The sequence below is a fragment of the Nanorana parkeri genome, unplaced genomic scaffold, assembly GCF_000935625.1.
Source record: "Nanorana parkeri isolate BGI_ZX_2015 unplaced genomic scaffold, ASM93562v1 scaffold11, whole genome shotgun sequence".
NCBI classification, from domain to species: domain Eukaryota; kingdom Metazoa; phylum Chordata; class Amphibia; order Anura; family Dicroglossidae; genus Nanorana; species Nanorana parkeri.
In genome coordinates, this window is record NW_017306279.1 from 2,372,450 (window position 1) to 2,388,907 (window position 16,458).

Consider the following 16,458-nt stretch of genomic DNA (forward strand, 5'->3'; position numbering starts at 1 on the left):
ATATTTTTATTCTGGGACAAGGACCATTTGTGACAACTCTCCAGGTGGGACTAAAAATGCATCATGCCACACACCGCCTCCATCTTTGTTAAAAAAAAACTTTATACAACTAAAGAGCTAGGAAGGATGGGTTAGTGCACTTTTTTTCTGAAAGATCAGTTGTCCTTTAAACTACCCACAGCCATTAAATTGCAGTCACATATGGGGGAGATCAAAATGCTAAAAGATCTTTCCATAATGCTGAGATCGGCCATGTCGTTTTATACCTATAGAAAAGGGAAGCTGGAGAACAGAAAGACACCCCTAGTCCCAACTTATCTGGAGGGAAAACAGCAATCGGTCTGGAAAATCTGACCTAGCTAATCAATTTATCCTTGTAAGAAAGGTCAGCCAGAGGTTTTCTAAATAGGTCAGGGAGTGCCTACGGACATATGATCATTTCCTTATCCGGATTGGGCGATGGTACTGTTTTTAACAGCATGCAATCCACTTTACATGCACAATGTATCATGTGTATCCCTACAAACAACAAAGAAAAAGATCTTTGCACAACTCAACCCTAAGTAATAGATCTTAACAATTGGACAAACTTAATTTCTGATCCAATAATAATAATCTAGATTTGGAACCTCTAATCTAAAACCTAAAAAGGAGATGCTAGTCCTACTTGATCTATCCTCTTTAGGATTTCACCCGGCCATTTAGCCAGCATCAGCTCACACTCTAAATGATAGCTAGGGAAACAGCAATGCTGCAACACACAGGTCTATCAGTTTCGGAAATGCTATTATAAAAACTAAATCAGCGTGAATTCCCTGGGGATGATGATCTTACAAGGTCATCTAGGAGGTTATCGGTGGGGCACTGAGAGAAAGCTAACAAAGCAGGCTTGATCGCACCTGGCCTGTCACGTTATATTTCCTTCAGCACGGCCCATGTAATTGTTCTGGGCCTGGGATTGACAAGTAAAAGTAACTATTGGTCATTCATTTATTATACACAGGTAAAGGTCTGTTTCAGATTTGAGTAAAAACAGGCAGAACATATTTAAAAAAAAAGAAAAATAAAGGGGAATGATGTATAATTTGTAGGTCCTTCAATAGCACTTTTAATCAATTACATTAAAGATGTGAGGCATACTAAATGTAATCTTGCTTACTGAGAGACCCCAACTCAAAGATAGAAAAAACAAGTCACAGGCTTCATGAAGTCATGGGTTAACACCGATGCTCAATCTTACACAAAAAAAAACAAAACAGGTTGTTCTACATGCAATGAACATGCAGGCGGAAGAATAGGTGAACACCGAGCCCATTGGCACAGATGTGGCCATCGATCACATTTGCTATCCCACCTTTTGTAGACTGATCAGGCAGGAGAGTTTGGATATGAAAGGTTAAGTCTATAAAAACAAGCAAAGAACATTGGTGTACAGTTTCTCTTTAAGAAGGGTAGGAACTATTACTGATAACCTTAGCCTACATTCACACCTCAGTGTTAAAGGCAACGTGAGTTTTGGTAAATTTTACATACATTACCACTCATCTCTATGGAGGGTGTGGTCTGATGGAAGCAGCAGCGAAGATGCTACAAAAAGCTTTTCATAATGCACTGTCCCCTTAAAACTGAACCCAGCGGTGTGATTGCAGATGATATATATATATATATATCTTACACTTTCATATATAGGAATGGTCGTAGAAACTTGCATATGGCCATACAGCCTTCATCCACTTAACTGATGAATGTGCATAGCCTGCCTACCGCACCAAGGCGTACTGCCTCCACATGCTACAATCAATTAAAACAACGATGTAGGGGGGTATATAAAATATAAGGAAGGTAATTCATACATCACTTAGCTGCTTGTTGCGTGTAGAGGCTGCAGCGTTGCTCCTCTGCTTATTTCCCGCTTTCAAAGCAGCGTCTCTTCTGGCCTGTTCTAGTAATAGCCGGGCCCGTTCTTTCAGCTCTTCTTGTCTGGACAACATTCGTTGCTTTAAAAAGAGAAGCAGCAACATGACAAAAAAGTGAGAAACAAGTAAGCAATACACAGGTCATATAACCCCAACATCAAAATCAATCCACATCAGTGCCAAAGGACCTCGATTGCAGTCCAGAAGCACTTGTATATGCACCACTATTGGAGGCACCCCCTTTACAGTCACAGAAACTGAAACTGAATTAACCTAAAAAAAAAAACCCAAAAGCCAGACGGGGCTCCTACCCAGTTGTAAAATCGCTTTATTAAAAAACAGATATAAAAAAAAACAGTGGTTGTTGCTGCACCTCAACAACCACTGTATTCGTGCAAACCCCGCTGCTGGATGCGGATGCATTTCCGGGGCCACGCCCCCTTCCTCAGAGCTCTTAAAAGTTTGGAATCCATTGTGTTCACATTTTCAGATTTCATAATTGAATCACTTGTTGTTTTGGATCTAAATGCAGTGTTGTACAATTTTCATAATGGAATTTATTGCTATTAAAAAGGAACCCTGAACATTTAAAAGGAAACATGTACTGAGAATATATTTAGGCTGTAATTCCTGACCATGTCTTTGGGAAATGCCAGTTCTCATGCCTATCCAAAAGTTTCAATACTTTCTATATCTAAGTGGTGAAGATTAAAAGGTAGGGTAAAAATGAAATATTGCATTATAATATTTCTCATTTGCCTTTTGAGCCAACATGAGGATCTTTCAACTCCTTTTCAAATTTTCCAGGCTCAGTTTGCTTTGTGCCATGCATTAAAAAAAATGTCCTGCATACATACCTTTCTTCCAGCAGGTCATGTGATATTCAGAATCCTTCCTCTTATCCAGCATCAGCAGAAAACAGTTGTTGATGCAGAAAACAGTGAGTAATGAGAGTGCCTTTCTCTGCAGCATTGGCTTGTGAGCCCAGGTCGCCATCATGACGATCCCTCTGGAGGTGTGTCCATGACACCCTGGGCTTGCAGGACGTTAAAGTGGATCTTTCCCCATATCTTTAAAATAACAACAAATACAGCTTTAGAAAGCTGACTAACTATGTTAGAAATGTGTAGTAATGACAATCTACAAACACATACTTCTATATATTTGCCGGCTTTGTATTCTTTGCATACCTTATTTCTCTTTTCTTCCCCAGTCTTCTGACAGTGGCCATTTTTACTAAGGGCAGATTACTAGCTCTCCATTTACTTCCTTGAACTCTGGCACATGTGACTAGATATTTCACTAGGACATGTGACCATGCCCATATCTCAGGGGAGGAAATGCCTTTCCCTGAGATCTCATTAGATCAGATGATATTTCCCAGCAATGCTCTGCTAATGTAACCTTCCCAAGATGCAACACTTTGGCACTTACATCATTTGTGCCAGAACTGGACCTTGAAGTAGATGAACTCTATTTGTAAGTAAATGAAAAACAAGTTTAACTAATGAATGTAAGATGATTTTGAATCAGCATGCAGAGCTGCATGCTGATGTGATTTTTAGTAAAAGGGAGTAAAGGTCTGCTTTAACTGAATGATGCTGGACTTTTAACACAGAAAAGTATTGGCAACAGAGTGGAGTGTCTGCTGGGGACAGTGGCAGTGAAAGTTGCAATTTCTAAATTCACTTCCTACTTTGTAATGGATGAAAAGTGTCACAACAGCCAAACAGTTGTTCATTTGTATAAACTACCTTGTTCTAGGAAAACTAAACATGGAATCTGACTTGTTGCTAAGACTGCCATTCTTTTCCCTGCTGTCTTTAGCTCCTGCCTAATCGAAGGAAAAACAAGACCTATTCTTCCTTAAAGTGACATTAAACCCTCAGATATTTTAACATAAAACAATACTGTAATGTGTGCCTTACTGTAATCCATGGTTGTTTCCCTTCTCTTTGCTGTTCTTCCTTTTAAATCTGTATCTGTTCTCATGCTGGGCAGAACTTCTGTTTTGCAGCAGACTGCCTTGTCTCTGGAATGGATACATGGTGTCTGTGTGTAGGTTTGCAACCTGAGCCAGCACTACAGGAAGAGGCCCTGAGCTGCAAAGGGAAGTTCTTCCCAGGCATGAGAAGACATGAGGATTTGAAAGGAAGAGCAGCAAAGAGAAGGGAAACAACCATGGATTACAGTAAGGCACACATTACAGTATTGTTTTATGTTAAAAAATCTGAGGGTTTAATGTCACTTTAAGGCATGCAATTGCTGCACAGCATTAGGCACATAGGAAGACCCTTATTCACACCTGCCTCTGCTGGTAAAGGCTGTGCACACGTTACCTTTGTTTAATTAGCACACACTTGAATTGCTGCTTGTGATAATAAGAGCCTATGGTAACAGAGCAACAATCTGAGCTCTTCAATGTTGTATAACTGGTTCAGCAAGTTATCTGTACATGTGACTGTAGAAAACGTACAAAGATCACACATTGTTCAGATAGATGAGGCTGGGTAATAGTACAGATACGTTTGTATCTCATAGGTTGAGGTCAGAAGTTAGTCACTGCAGGAAGAATTATTAGTATTAGTATTATTAGCCGGGGCACCGGGGCCTGAGGCTGTGGGGGGGCCCAGCGGGGTCTGGTCCTGGGCACCCCCACAGCCTCAGTGCGGTGCGGTCCTGCAATATATGGCAGTGAACGGTCCCAGTGTTCGAACACCAGGGCCCCGCACTGCCGATGGGATTCACAGTGAGGAGGCGGGTCCTGTGACTCACCTCCCCTCCCGGCCGCGTCCATAGTAACAGGCGGCGGGAGGGGAGTCACAGGAGGCGTGTGTGTCACAAGCCCCGCCCCCTGCAGTGCACACATCGAAACTCCCTGGCTGGGTAAGTCCGAGCGCGGGGGTACAGCTGTACAGCTATTTCATGCTTTTTCTTGTAATTAGACAAGTGGATTATAATGGGGAATATTACACTGTAATGTTCCCTATTATAATCTATTGCTCTGATTAAATGATTACAGTTGGGCATGTGATCTATCAAAGTTTGAGACTACGTTAGAATGTGTGACCAGTGACGTGGTCACACATTTTAACGTAATCTCGCCCAGTTTTTCGGCGGTGGAATAGGTGAAGAATTCCAGCGCTTTCTCTGCTGTTCCAGGGCAGATCGGCATCACAAATCGCATGTGCAGGAGAACCGATTTGCCCTGAAACAGCTGATCGGTCATCATCAGAGGGGTATAGCCGTTACCTATGTGAGAGGCCTTGGGGGCCTCTTACATGGGTATCAACTGTACCAAGGCGGCATCCTGACGACCAGACCAGCCCACCTGGGACCCTGCAGAGCCCACCATAGAAAGTCTCAGGTGGGCTATACAGGATCTATGGTGTGCTCTGCAGGGTCTCAGGTAAGTCCAGCATGCTACTGCACCATTAGAGACCGCTGGGGGTGGGGGGGAGCGGGAGCCAGTGTGATCCGCTCCCGCGCACCCCCCCCCCATCTTGGGAGGGGGCCCAAGATAAAATCTTGCACCAGGGCCCTTTGGTTATTGGTTCCGCCACTGTACTGCTGTAATGTAATGTTTGCTTTTACATCATATACTTGTAGTTTAGACCAGAGGTTCAAATATATTTTTTATGGAAAAATCAGTGAGGCAATGGGGAAAAAGATGTTTTCTTTTTTTTCCCCCCCCAATTGGATAACATTTTCTAACTATATGCAGCTATCTAAAATCTATTGCATGTGAGGATCAGTTAAGAAGAGTCACTTTGCCCCGTTGGGCCACCTACCCCCTCCCACCAATACTAACCTTTACTGCGTTCCACCACTGCTTTTTGTTTTTTAGCTCTTGGAACTACCCAGTGCTTCTGGGCATGGGGAAGCATGTGACCTACTCCTGTCTACTGTCACATAGTGGAAGGGAGAAGGTCATTAACCTGTTGTAAGCTCCATCACAGACAAACATGGAGCTTTTGCAGGGATATAACTCAGGGCTCCAAAATAAAAATAGAGCGATCGGGAGCACTGCAAAGATAATTATTAATCGGGTGATGAGGTAGGGGTACTTGAGGGGGTTTGCCCAAATGGGCAAATGGAAAGATTCTGTTTAATGCAAAATAAATGAAAATCCCACAAAGCAAGAGAGACTCCTATACAACAGTTGGCTAGCGGTAGGAACGGAGTCATCGCAATCAAAATCCATTTTTCAAAAGCTAACAAGTGACTGAATCTGAAGCTGGCCAAAACTCCACAGTCAGAAGTTCAAGTAGCGTGATTTAGATGCTTTTTTTTAAAGCTTAAAATGGGCTTCCAGGTGCAGTCCAGTGAGTTTGCATGTGTTTTCATGGGTTCCTGTGCATTCTGGACCAGAGAAAATGAGATAAGCAGTATTTTTTTTTTTTTGCCTGTACAGAATGGACTGCGCTGGTGAAAACAGAGCCCAGAAATACCATAGGGATACATTGGGATGCTTTTTTGGTCCTGGAACAAACTTCTCCGGTCTGAACATGATCTGGACATTGTGTGAACCAGCCCTTACCCCCTTTCACTAAATTACAAATCACATCAGCATGCAGCTTTGCATGCTGATATGAAATCATCTTACATTCATTAGTAAATTAACATATTCTTATTTTACTTATAATGACTGTCTTCACACTTCCTGGTCCTCTAAGGCACTAGTGGTGGATGCCTATGCCTAAGAGATGCATTCTGGAAAGGTTACATCACAGTACATTGATGGGAAGTCTCATCTGTAAACTGCAAAATATCGCAAGATCTCATGGAAAGGCATTTTTTCCCCTGGCATGTTTTAGTCACATGTGTCAGTGTTCCAGTAAGTAAAGGGAGATATGCTAATCTGCCCTTAGTAAAAATGGCTACTATGAGAAAAGAAAATAAGGTACTGTATGCAAAGAATAAAAAGCCAGCAATTATCTAGAAGTATCTGTTTGCAGATTGTCATTACTAAACATTTCTAAAAGGTGTCTTTGTTGTCATTTTAAAGATAAGAGTGAAGTTACTGTTTAAACATCAGCTTTAGGTTGAGCTGGCCTCTACCACGGATGGCAAAGACAGATTTGACTAAAATCACTGCCCTCTTTCAAACAGATAAACTGAAAACAGTAAATTACATAAACAAAAGCTTGCAGGTGTAGCAAATGATTTAGTTAATAGGCTAATTATCAACATGTAATTTAAAAGAAGAGATGTAAAGGGCCACAAGACAGTGCTGATCTGTGGCTGCTGTTGTGTTATTAAACTCTGACTAGACATAATGACTCGGAGACATTTACGATCCATTAATCCTGTGTGAAGTGATTTACAGCCAGAAAGGAACCAAAAAAAGATGCATGCAGTTAAGCAAAGAGAATATCCCAGCCCTCTAATTTGTAATCTTTATAAACAAAATGATTCTTTGTTAATGTGCATAATGTCAACAGCGTGTTGAAATTTAGGAAGTGATCATACCTGCTGATTCTTGGGAAACAGGAAGTTTTTCCTTTTCCTTCGGTACATGTAAAGCCTACTGCAATCATGCATGCAATGCATGACAAATGGTTATCCAAAAAAACAAAAACGATACTATAAAATGAGGACATGACTCAAGCAGAATTTTCAACACTCTCAGCAGCAGTTTCATTGTCTATAGTGAACCTCTGCTCAGACATATTAGAGCCAATATAGATATACAGTAAACTCTGTTATGTGGCAAATAAGTTGCGCTCGGTCTAGTTGTGAATGGATGTGAAAGTGCTCATATTCATCACACCCTATGCAAAACAAGCAAGGGTTAACGGTTTGCTTTGCCTACGGGATGATGAATAAGGTAAGATACTTACCTTATTCCTCACTCCACTGGCAGCCGGCATTCTCCTCTGCTGTTCAATGCTCTGGAATGTGGATGACCCTTGGTGACGGCTGGCCCTGCAAAGTACTGGATGACATCAGAGAGCTGTGAAAGTGAAGGTTACCTTTTCCATAATCGCCTTGGCAAAATGAGCCTTTAACCTTTGCAGTGGAGAGGGGGTCCGACTGAAAGAGTAAAGGTTGATACCCCCTTGAGTTCAGCTTTACAGGACCATTGCCAGGTAAAATAAAAGAAGTTTGAGTTAGGGCTTTTACACACCACTGGGTTGAAGTAACTGGCGAATGGCACTCCAACACACCTGCATTGCAGTTTACCACAATGAGAGGTAAGGCAATACTGTGTACTGTGGTGCGAAGCGCTAGCAAACATGCAGCAGGTATTTTTAATATATATTTTTTCCTTACCATAATGCACATTAACCAAGCTAGAATCAGGTCCACTTCTCTCAGAGCTACACGACTTCGGATTCCCACTTGATGGCTGATGTAAGCTACAGCCGTGGCGTTGTCAGACTGAATCCTGGTCAGATGATCCTGTAACAGGGAGGTCCAGCATTGAAGAGACAACTAAATCACCCTGAGCTTCATAGTGTTTACTGGGAGCCAAGATTCTTCCGATGACCAGGTCACCTGAATGGAGAGGATATCCTGGACACAACCCCAGCCTAACAGGCTGGCATCTGTCATGATCACCTTCCAAAACATTGGAAAGAAGGACTTCCCAGACTCCAGTGCTGAGCTGGATATTCACTATGACAGGGCAAGTTTGTTGGACAACTGGACAGAGATCTAGTGACTGAGCAGGTTTGTCCCAGGCAGCAAGGATGTTAAGCTGCAGTGGCTGAGTGCAGGGAACTGCCTCGAATGAGGGCCACCATCAGACCCAGAACCTTCATGCAACCCTCAACAGTTGGACAACCCCTGCACAGTGGGGTCAGGGCACAAAAGTAGAGAGATAGAAACCTCTCTGGGGGCAGGAAGACCCTGGACAGTGTTGTGTTGAAAGGCTAGGTCCTGGTATGCCAGCAATAGGAAGGCTCCAGCGTAAATTTTTAGGGGTGCAGGATCCATCCAAAGCTCTGAAGGGTATGTATTGTCTGCTGAATGTTGGATGACTGGGCTGGTCCCAGCTGCTCCCTGATAAGAAAGTTGTCGAAATACCGCTCTATGGTGTTCCCCTGGAAGTGCAGAATGGCTGAGACAGGGGGCAGCACCTTGGGGAAAACACCTTTGGGACACCTTGCAGAGACTGAAGGGTCATTTTAACAAATTGGAAATGGTAGGTGCCCACAGCTAAATGTAAGCAGCGATGGTTTTCAGGAAAAATATGGATCTTTAAATATGCATTCTTGATGTCCACCGAGACCAGGAAATCTCCCCGGTGAAGGGAGACAAGGAATGAGCAGATAGATTCCTATCTGCTCAGTATTGGACCCGCAGGAACTTGCTAAGGATCTTCAGGTCTTGGATAGTGTGAACCCCTCCTGTAGCCCTATGCACAGTGAACAGGTTAGAATAGATCACCTGGAACACATCTTCCTCCAGCATGGAGAAATTAAACCCCTAAGAGAGGCAGCAACTTAGGGCAATGAAGAGATCTGTCCACCTTTGAGGAGATCTGGATAACTGGAAATGAGGAAGAGGCAGGGCGTGAAACTTCAGTTTGTATCCTTTTGTCACAAAACACTAAACCCAGACTTCTGGAATGTCCCTCAACCAAAAAGGCTGAAAGATTTCCCCCCACTTCTGAAAGTAAGGGTGCACCTTCATTGCAAAAAGGGCTTGCTCCTGGCCTTAGCGGGCTTGGAGGACCCAGCCTTGCAAAGAACCGATACCCTGTTTTGGCTTGGAATCCAACACCTGTGAAAGAGGAAAGGAACTTTTCTTAGGCCTTGTTCACACCAAGCGCGGAACAGGTGCAGAGCAGTTGCAGACCGGATCAAAACTGCGTCCAATGTATTCTAATGGTATTTTTTGCTCCACTTCACATCGCAGCGTGCAGTTCCAAAGCAGGTCCAGAGCAGGTGAAAAAACTGCAGAAAGCCCTATTCTACCAGCTCTGGAACGCATGCAAACGCATCAAAAACACATGCAAATGCCTGGAACGCACTGAAAGCCCATGTTAAACTGAAAAAAAAATGTTTTTTTTTAAAACCAAAAACGGCCCGGACCGCATCAAAAACGCGGCACAACCCACCGCACTGCGTGTGCAGAAACCTGAGCGGATCTGCTCTGCATTTGGCGTGAACAAGGCCTTAAGTGACACTAAACTCAGGTGTTAAACCTTAAAAATGCATTCAAGTACTTTAACTATTAACGAAAATGTAGCTTATTTGTGTATCAGCTGTAGATCCTAAAATCATCTCTGAATTCCTGCTGACACTGTCCTTCATTCTGGAGGGTGGCTACTTTTGTTCCCCATGGTCCCTGTGTGTGCTATAAAGGAGCCACCACTCCAAGCTTGCTCCTTTGATAGACAATAACTTCAATACAAATTAGTCAACTAAATGTGAGATTTTAGTTCATCACAGTGGTGAGCTTGGAGCAGTGGCTACTTTAAAACACACACAGGGACCAAGGAGAACAATAGTAGTTACGCTCCAGAGGAAAGGACAGCGTCAATTCAGAGATGATTTGAGGCTCTACAGCTGAGTGATACACAAATAAACAACATTTTTAAAACAGGGCTTAAGGGCTTAAACAGGGCTTCTAACCTCTTACCTGTGTGATTAAAAACTGGTAAGGGCCTGTAAGGGTCTTGATCAAACAAGAGATGGCAGGGTCCACACTAGGAACTGCCCACATCTTAAGGAAGTCATCATCAATACAGGGCATGGTATTATCATGTCATATGGTCTGGAAGGGGGAAGAGCATTCTTGTAAACTGAATGAATGAAGCCAGTGGCATAATACAGACTGCCCATAGAAACGCTTTAAAGTCGCCCATCTTTCCCCTCTGACTAGCCAGTCCATGGTCTGAAATGCAGATGACATGACCTGGACTTTGGGTAAAAATAAAAGTATGTAAAGACTTTTCTTCAATGCACTGACACATGCTACACTATCTGGCCAAACATTTGTGGGCACCTCACCAGCACACCTATATAAACTATTTAGACATCACATTTCAAACCACGGGCAAGAATAAGGAATTTTCCTCTTCCCCTTTTGTGGCTATAAATTCCTCCTCTTTTCAGAGCAAGTTTTTAACAAGAATTTGGAATATGTGTGAGACTTTGTGCCAATTAGCCTTAAAGAACATTTGAGAGGTAATGATGCTGGATAAAAAGTTCTGACTTTCAATCGGCTTTCCAATTCATCCCATAAGTGTTCAGTAGGGTGCAGGCCACCCGAGTTCCTTCACACCAAACTCATTAATGTCGATATGGAGCTGGTTTATGCAGTAGTACCATACAGATATGGGCTTTTCCAAAATTCCACAAAAAAGTGCCACAAGGTTAGCAGTGCAAAGTTGTCTTTGTGTGTATATACTGTAGCTTTATAGCACCTACCACTAGAAACACCTAAGGTAAATAAAGAGTGTCCACATACTTTTGGCCATATAGTGTAAGCGGCCAGAGAGCTAAGGAAACCTGATTGGTTTCCATTTCTGCAAACCATTCCTCTCTGTACTAAATCAAAGATCACCATCATGGCAGAAGCCTACAATGCGGTTTGATGATGACAATTTTTGGCAAAAAAGGTTTTGGGTTTGACTTGCCCATATACACCATACATATCCAAACCTTATGCATTGGGTATCATCCATGAGGGATAGAAAATCTAATCACCAATAACTGTAAAGGCGCGTGTACGCAGTTATTGTGCAAATGTCTTTTGTCCCTTTAATGGCCTGGCATCTTTATGACTTAAATACTTGGCAACTGTCAATAACTTGTCTTTCACAGTTCAATAAAAATACAGTACATTACACATCAAGTGAAGCAATGGCACATTTTTTATTTATGTAATTATTTTAGCATATCTTTATAAGAGAGCACTATATCCATACAGACTACAATTGCTACTCCATATTTGCAATCCATGCCCATATTTTTACCTAACCAAGCTCATTCCTAGTAAAGCCCTAAAAAGTTTGTTATTTGCTAAACAGGCATTAATTTCATTGACTAGTTAGAATCACGCTGAACTAACAGTTCTCATTCTCTTTGGAATGTAACTCAAGAGAAATATGTAACACTGAACAGCTCTGGAATCAGTTTGAACTACAGTATATAAACTATTATTTCTATATGGATAAAGAGCCTTAAAAGAAAACATATCTGCCTGGCTGGATACAAAGCCAATGACTGCTTAGTTAGGCCGTACATAATTTTGGTAAAGCTAAAGGAGATTGTACAAACAATCAGAGTACAGCTTGATTTATCAGATTAACATGTTTCCATGGTGTGCTATTTTACCAGAATTGTTCATGATTTCCTAATAAAGGTTTTCCATTTTGAATAATGCAGGCACAGTGAATATTCATGCTTCGTTTTAATTTTCACAAAAGACACACTTAAGAGAACAGAACAGTAGTTTGAGAGCACAGTTTTTAGACAGACAAATGACTTACCTCAGGTGTCTTTCCAGTCTGATCTGAAGGGTTAGACGCTAATTTTGTAGCATCCAGTAGTGCACTGATTTCCGTCTGTGGTACAGAAGGGCTTTTTGTAGGAACAATTCCAATTTTTTCATTTATATCCGGAAGTTTTATAGGAGGCAAAACAGTTTTTTTTTCTATAGCCCCATTATCTAGTCCCCTACATTCTAATGGTGAGGTTAAGATAGTCTTTGCTTGCACTGATGAAATGTACTGATGGGAGTCTCCAGGTATGGGGCCAGTAGAAGGACTGTCCTTACTAGAAAGAGAAATGGAAGACAAATCACCAAGATCTGCAACGTCAGGTTTAAGCAACTTCCTTTTAGCAGCTATTGGCTGGTCTTGTATATGAGGTGAATATGTGCCATCATATTTCCTCTGTTCTTCAGATTCCAAAGTTCTACTGGAGCTTTGTAACTTTATGTGGCTTCTAGTCCTGGGAGTAGGCAAGATCTTTTCTGTGTTTGACTGTTCAGTTAAGTCTTGGGATGTGACCTCATGGTCCCTTATCCCAATGTCATTATGTAACATAGAATCATCATTTGATGCAAAATCGGCCACAGTGGTTGTTGCGTCCTTGTCTTCATGTACACCTTCTGGCTTTATATCACTAAGTTCCGCATAGAATTTCTCCTGGTCAATAGAACTGTTTGTATCGGTTTCATAGTTGCCCACTTTATATGTGCTTTTACTGCTGTTTTCCTCAATTTGGACTACGTTTAATTCTTGTCCACTAAAATGTGCTCGGATTTGATACAGATAGGTCATAACAGTCAGCTTGTCTGGAATAGCTAGTAAAACCATGTCAGAAGGCTCCAGAAGTCGAGAAATTCCTAAATTGGCAAAGCCATCATAGGCCTTAAAGAAAAAAGAACAAAAAATGGTTAATGTTAAACAGAAAAGTTGAAAACATAGGATGTAATATGGAATACATTACACATTTGTCTCTGGTTATTTAAAGGAGAATATTAAAGCCCAACTCCTGGCAAAACATTTTTGTTTACTTTTGAATAAAGAGAGAAAGGATCAGAATGTCTGTCAATTTGTTATCTGTTTGGGTACCTGATGTGAGAATTTTTGCTTTATTTCCCATGTGACAGAACAGGAAATAAGGAAAAATTTCAATGGGCAAATTGCATTCAAATTCTACAGAAGTTCTAACCTTATTTCTCTTTATCCAAGCCATAAAACAATTGGCTTGAAATGGGCTAAGATTACTATACACAGCAGTTTTGGCACTCCAAGAACATAGTAGCCTAGAACAGCATATTCCTCGTGTGCAAAGCAAACTAATTCTAATTCTGTCTCATCTCAACTTTGATTTCTGACAAAGATGATGAAGTAGAGATTACTCAAACTACAAAGCCCTAAAGCTGCAGGCCACAGACATAAAATGGCTGCTAAATGAGCACCGATAGATCCATCTATAGAAAAACTTTTACCTAATATAACATCCAGACATCGACGAGTATCAAACACATTTGGTTATGGGAAGGGTTATAACCTCTATCAGGTTTTATTTCTGCCTGTGTCCCCACTGTGGAGATTTCCCCTTACTTCCCTTCTTGTTAAAGTCAATTGTGTCAGAATGTCACAAGATGTTATGGGGTAAGGAAGTAAAAGGAAATCTCCCCAACCGGGATTCAACAGTAATAAAAATCAGATATTTTAATCTCTTGAAATCTAAGAAAATATTTTTGGCTGGAATGGAGCTGTAATGATCATTTACAGAAGTGTGAATTTAAACAGTACAAGCAAAAGCAATTCCCTCAGAGTGCTCTACAGTATTGCAACCTTTACTCACATGTGAGAGCAGATGTTTTTTTCAAAGTTGTGGATATAATGGGGAAGGATAGAATCTCTGTCAGACATTAATTGTTCTGTGTTCCCATGGGGTAGATGTCCCCCTCACTTTCTGTCACATTGACCAGAGATAACCAACAGCTGAGAGGTTTTAACTCTTCCCCCACTCTACTCAGAACTTAGGGGTTCTATAATGAGAGAATCACAGAGTCTGCTATTGCTTAGCTTTCCTTTTGAGAATGCCGTTCCCTGGCTGTCATGCTTATGCTTGGCTTTAATGCTGTCTGAGTTGCTGACCTGCAACAAGTATAGAGATAAAGAGTTCTAAAACTTATTTAAACCAACCATGCAGGCTCAGAGTCTGTGATTCAAAAACAAAATAGTCAGACACAGACAAGAATCTGGCATTTTCTTCAGGAGGTCAGCAATGGCAGCCACCATACTTTCCTTGTGACAAAGTCACTTTAAGAAAGAAAAAAAAAAAAGACGATTTGGCTGGAGTGTTTATTTAAGAAAGGTTAAAATGACACACATGCAAACTATGATTCTTCAGCCTCAGATGCCATATTACATGCTTATATGAAGAATTGCATTGCTTCAACCTCCCACTAGATCAATGGTTGTCAACTTATGAGGCAGAGAGGGGTTCCCCTGGGACCCATAAAATCGCCAAAGGGCCACAAAAAATGTTAAATATATGTAATGCTAGAAAGAAATATCAGAAATTGCAAAGATATTAAAGTAATGATGGCCAGAGACTGTGGACATGATACCATTTTGGCTGGAGAATGCAGGCACACTGCAGAAGACAATAAGAGACTAGAGACATGTCCCATGAGGCTAATAGAAATTACCACTTTTAGCATGACATTTAGCATGTTGAACTGTCCACTTAATGGACATAATGGAGTTAGGCACATGATATACCTAATGCATTTATATGCATATACCTCCTAATGCTTATTTTACCTTCTGCAGTTCTGCAATTTTCTTTTTTATCCTTCATACTTCCTTTTGAAGCCATTATCTAAAGATCTGCTATAGAAGTTCTCCATATAACAATTTCCTTTTACACCCCTGTGATATTTTCCAAACCACGTCTCTATGCTGATTGACAGCATGAGTCAGATCAGAGTTTATCAATCTGGATCAAAGGACGAGATTTCCAGTGGTGTAAAGCTATCACTACCAATCTCCTCTAGCTGAGAACTCAATTTATTGCTTTCATTATTTATTTATTTGATTTATTATCACTGAAGATCGCTACTCACCTGTGAATCCTGTAATTTGTGTTCTTTTCAGAACGTAATGGACTGTATTTTCAACTATCAGTATAGAGTTCATGCTATTTAAACATGTAGACTGATCATTCTATGTTGCAATGGCTTGTGTTTGAACAGGCACATGTATAACTAAACCAATTCCATGCCAAGTTTGGATCTTGTAATAGTACAACTACAAAAAGCTGCATCCATTTTAATAGAACTAACAGCTTTGCAAAAGAATTCCAGCCAATGACAAATTTCCGCATTGGACTACAAAAGATGTCCTGCATGACAATTTTAGCTTTTTATTATTTTAATTTACAGCACAAAAACTCAACATGATTTTTTTTAAATACAAAAAGAAGCCACACACCGCCTTTCACTGCGTGCATACTTTAATCAATTTTATTTTCAACTGATTGCATTAAAGTATGCAATCGAATCGGTGAACAGCGATGTGTGGCTTCTTTCTGTAATACATTGCTGTTTTGGAGCTTGAACAGCTCCGGGTCGGCCCCTGCATATACCCGGAGGGTAGAGATCGCTGTTGGATGGAGCTGTGTTGTTTGCACATACGATTTCTTTCATGTTTAAGCGCAACATAACTTTAAGGCTTTTACTTTTGGATAAAAGTGGGAAAAAGACAGAACCACTGCCACTTTTAATTGCTATAGTCTGCCTGGGGAGATTTCCCCCTTACTTCCTGTCTATTTGAGGGGTGTCAGATTGGGGGGGAGAGACAGATATACATATTTTTATTAGCAAGGGGAATGGTTCAAACCTTTGTTGGGATTTTATTGTGGTCTGTGTCCCTCCTGTAAGTTTTGCCTCTCACTTTCTGTCTAGGTGATAGGTGTCAGGCAAGAGCAGGAAATTGGGGAGAATTGTTTTTAGAGGGTAAACACACACAGCTTTTAAAACATGACAGAGATTCTAGGTTTTCCCCAATTATTTAGGGGGGAAAAAAACTGTCTGCGATTTTCAACTGGTGCCAAATTGA

The 16,458-nt window shown here is 41.2% G+C and overlaps 1 protein-coding gene across 1 annotated transcript in view; it reads right to left on the reverse strand.

The window, feature by feature from the left end:
* Nucleotides 1-16,458, reverse strand: part of EHBP1 (EH domain binding protein 1) — a 362,056-nt gene that overhangs the window by 142,684 nt on the left and 202,914 nt on the right. The window contains 2 exon segments of the mRNA XM_018555921.1: nucleotides 1,854-1,997; nucleotides 12,364-13,248. Of these exon segments, the coding sequence (XP_018411423.1) occupies nucleotides 1,854-1,997; nucleotides 12,364-13,248 (1,029 nt within the window).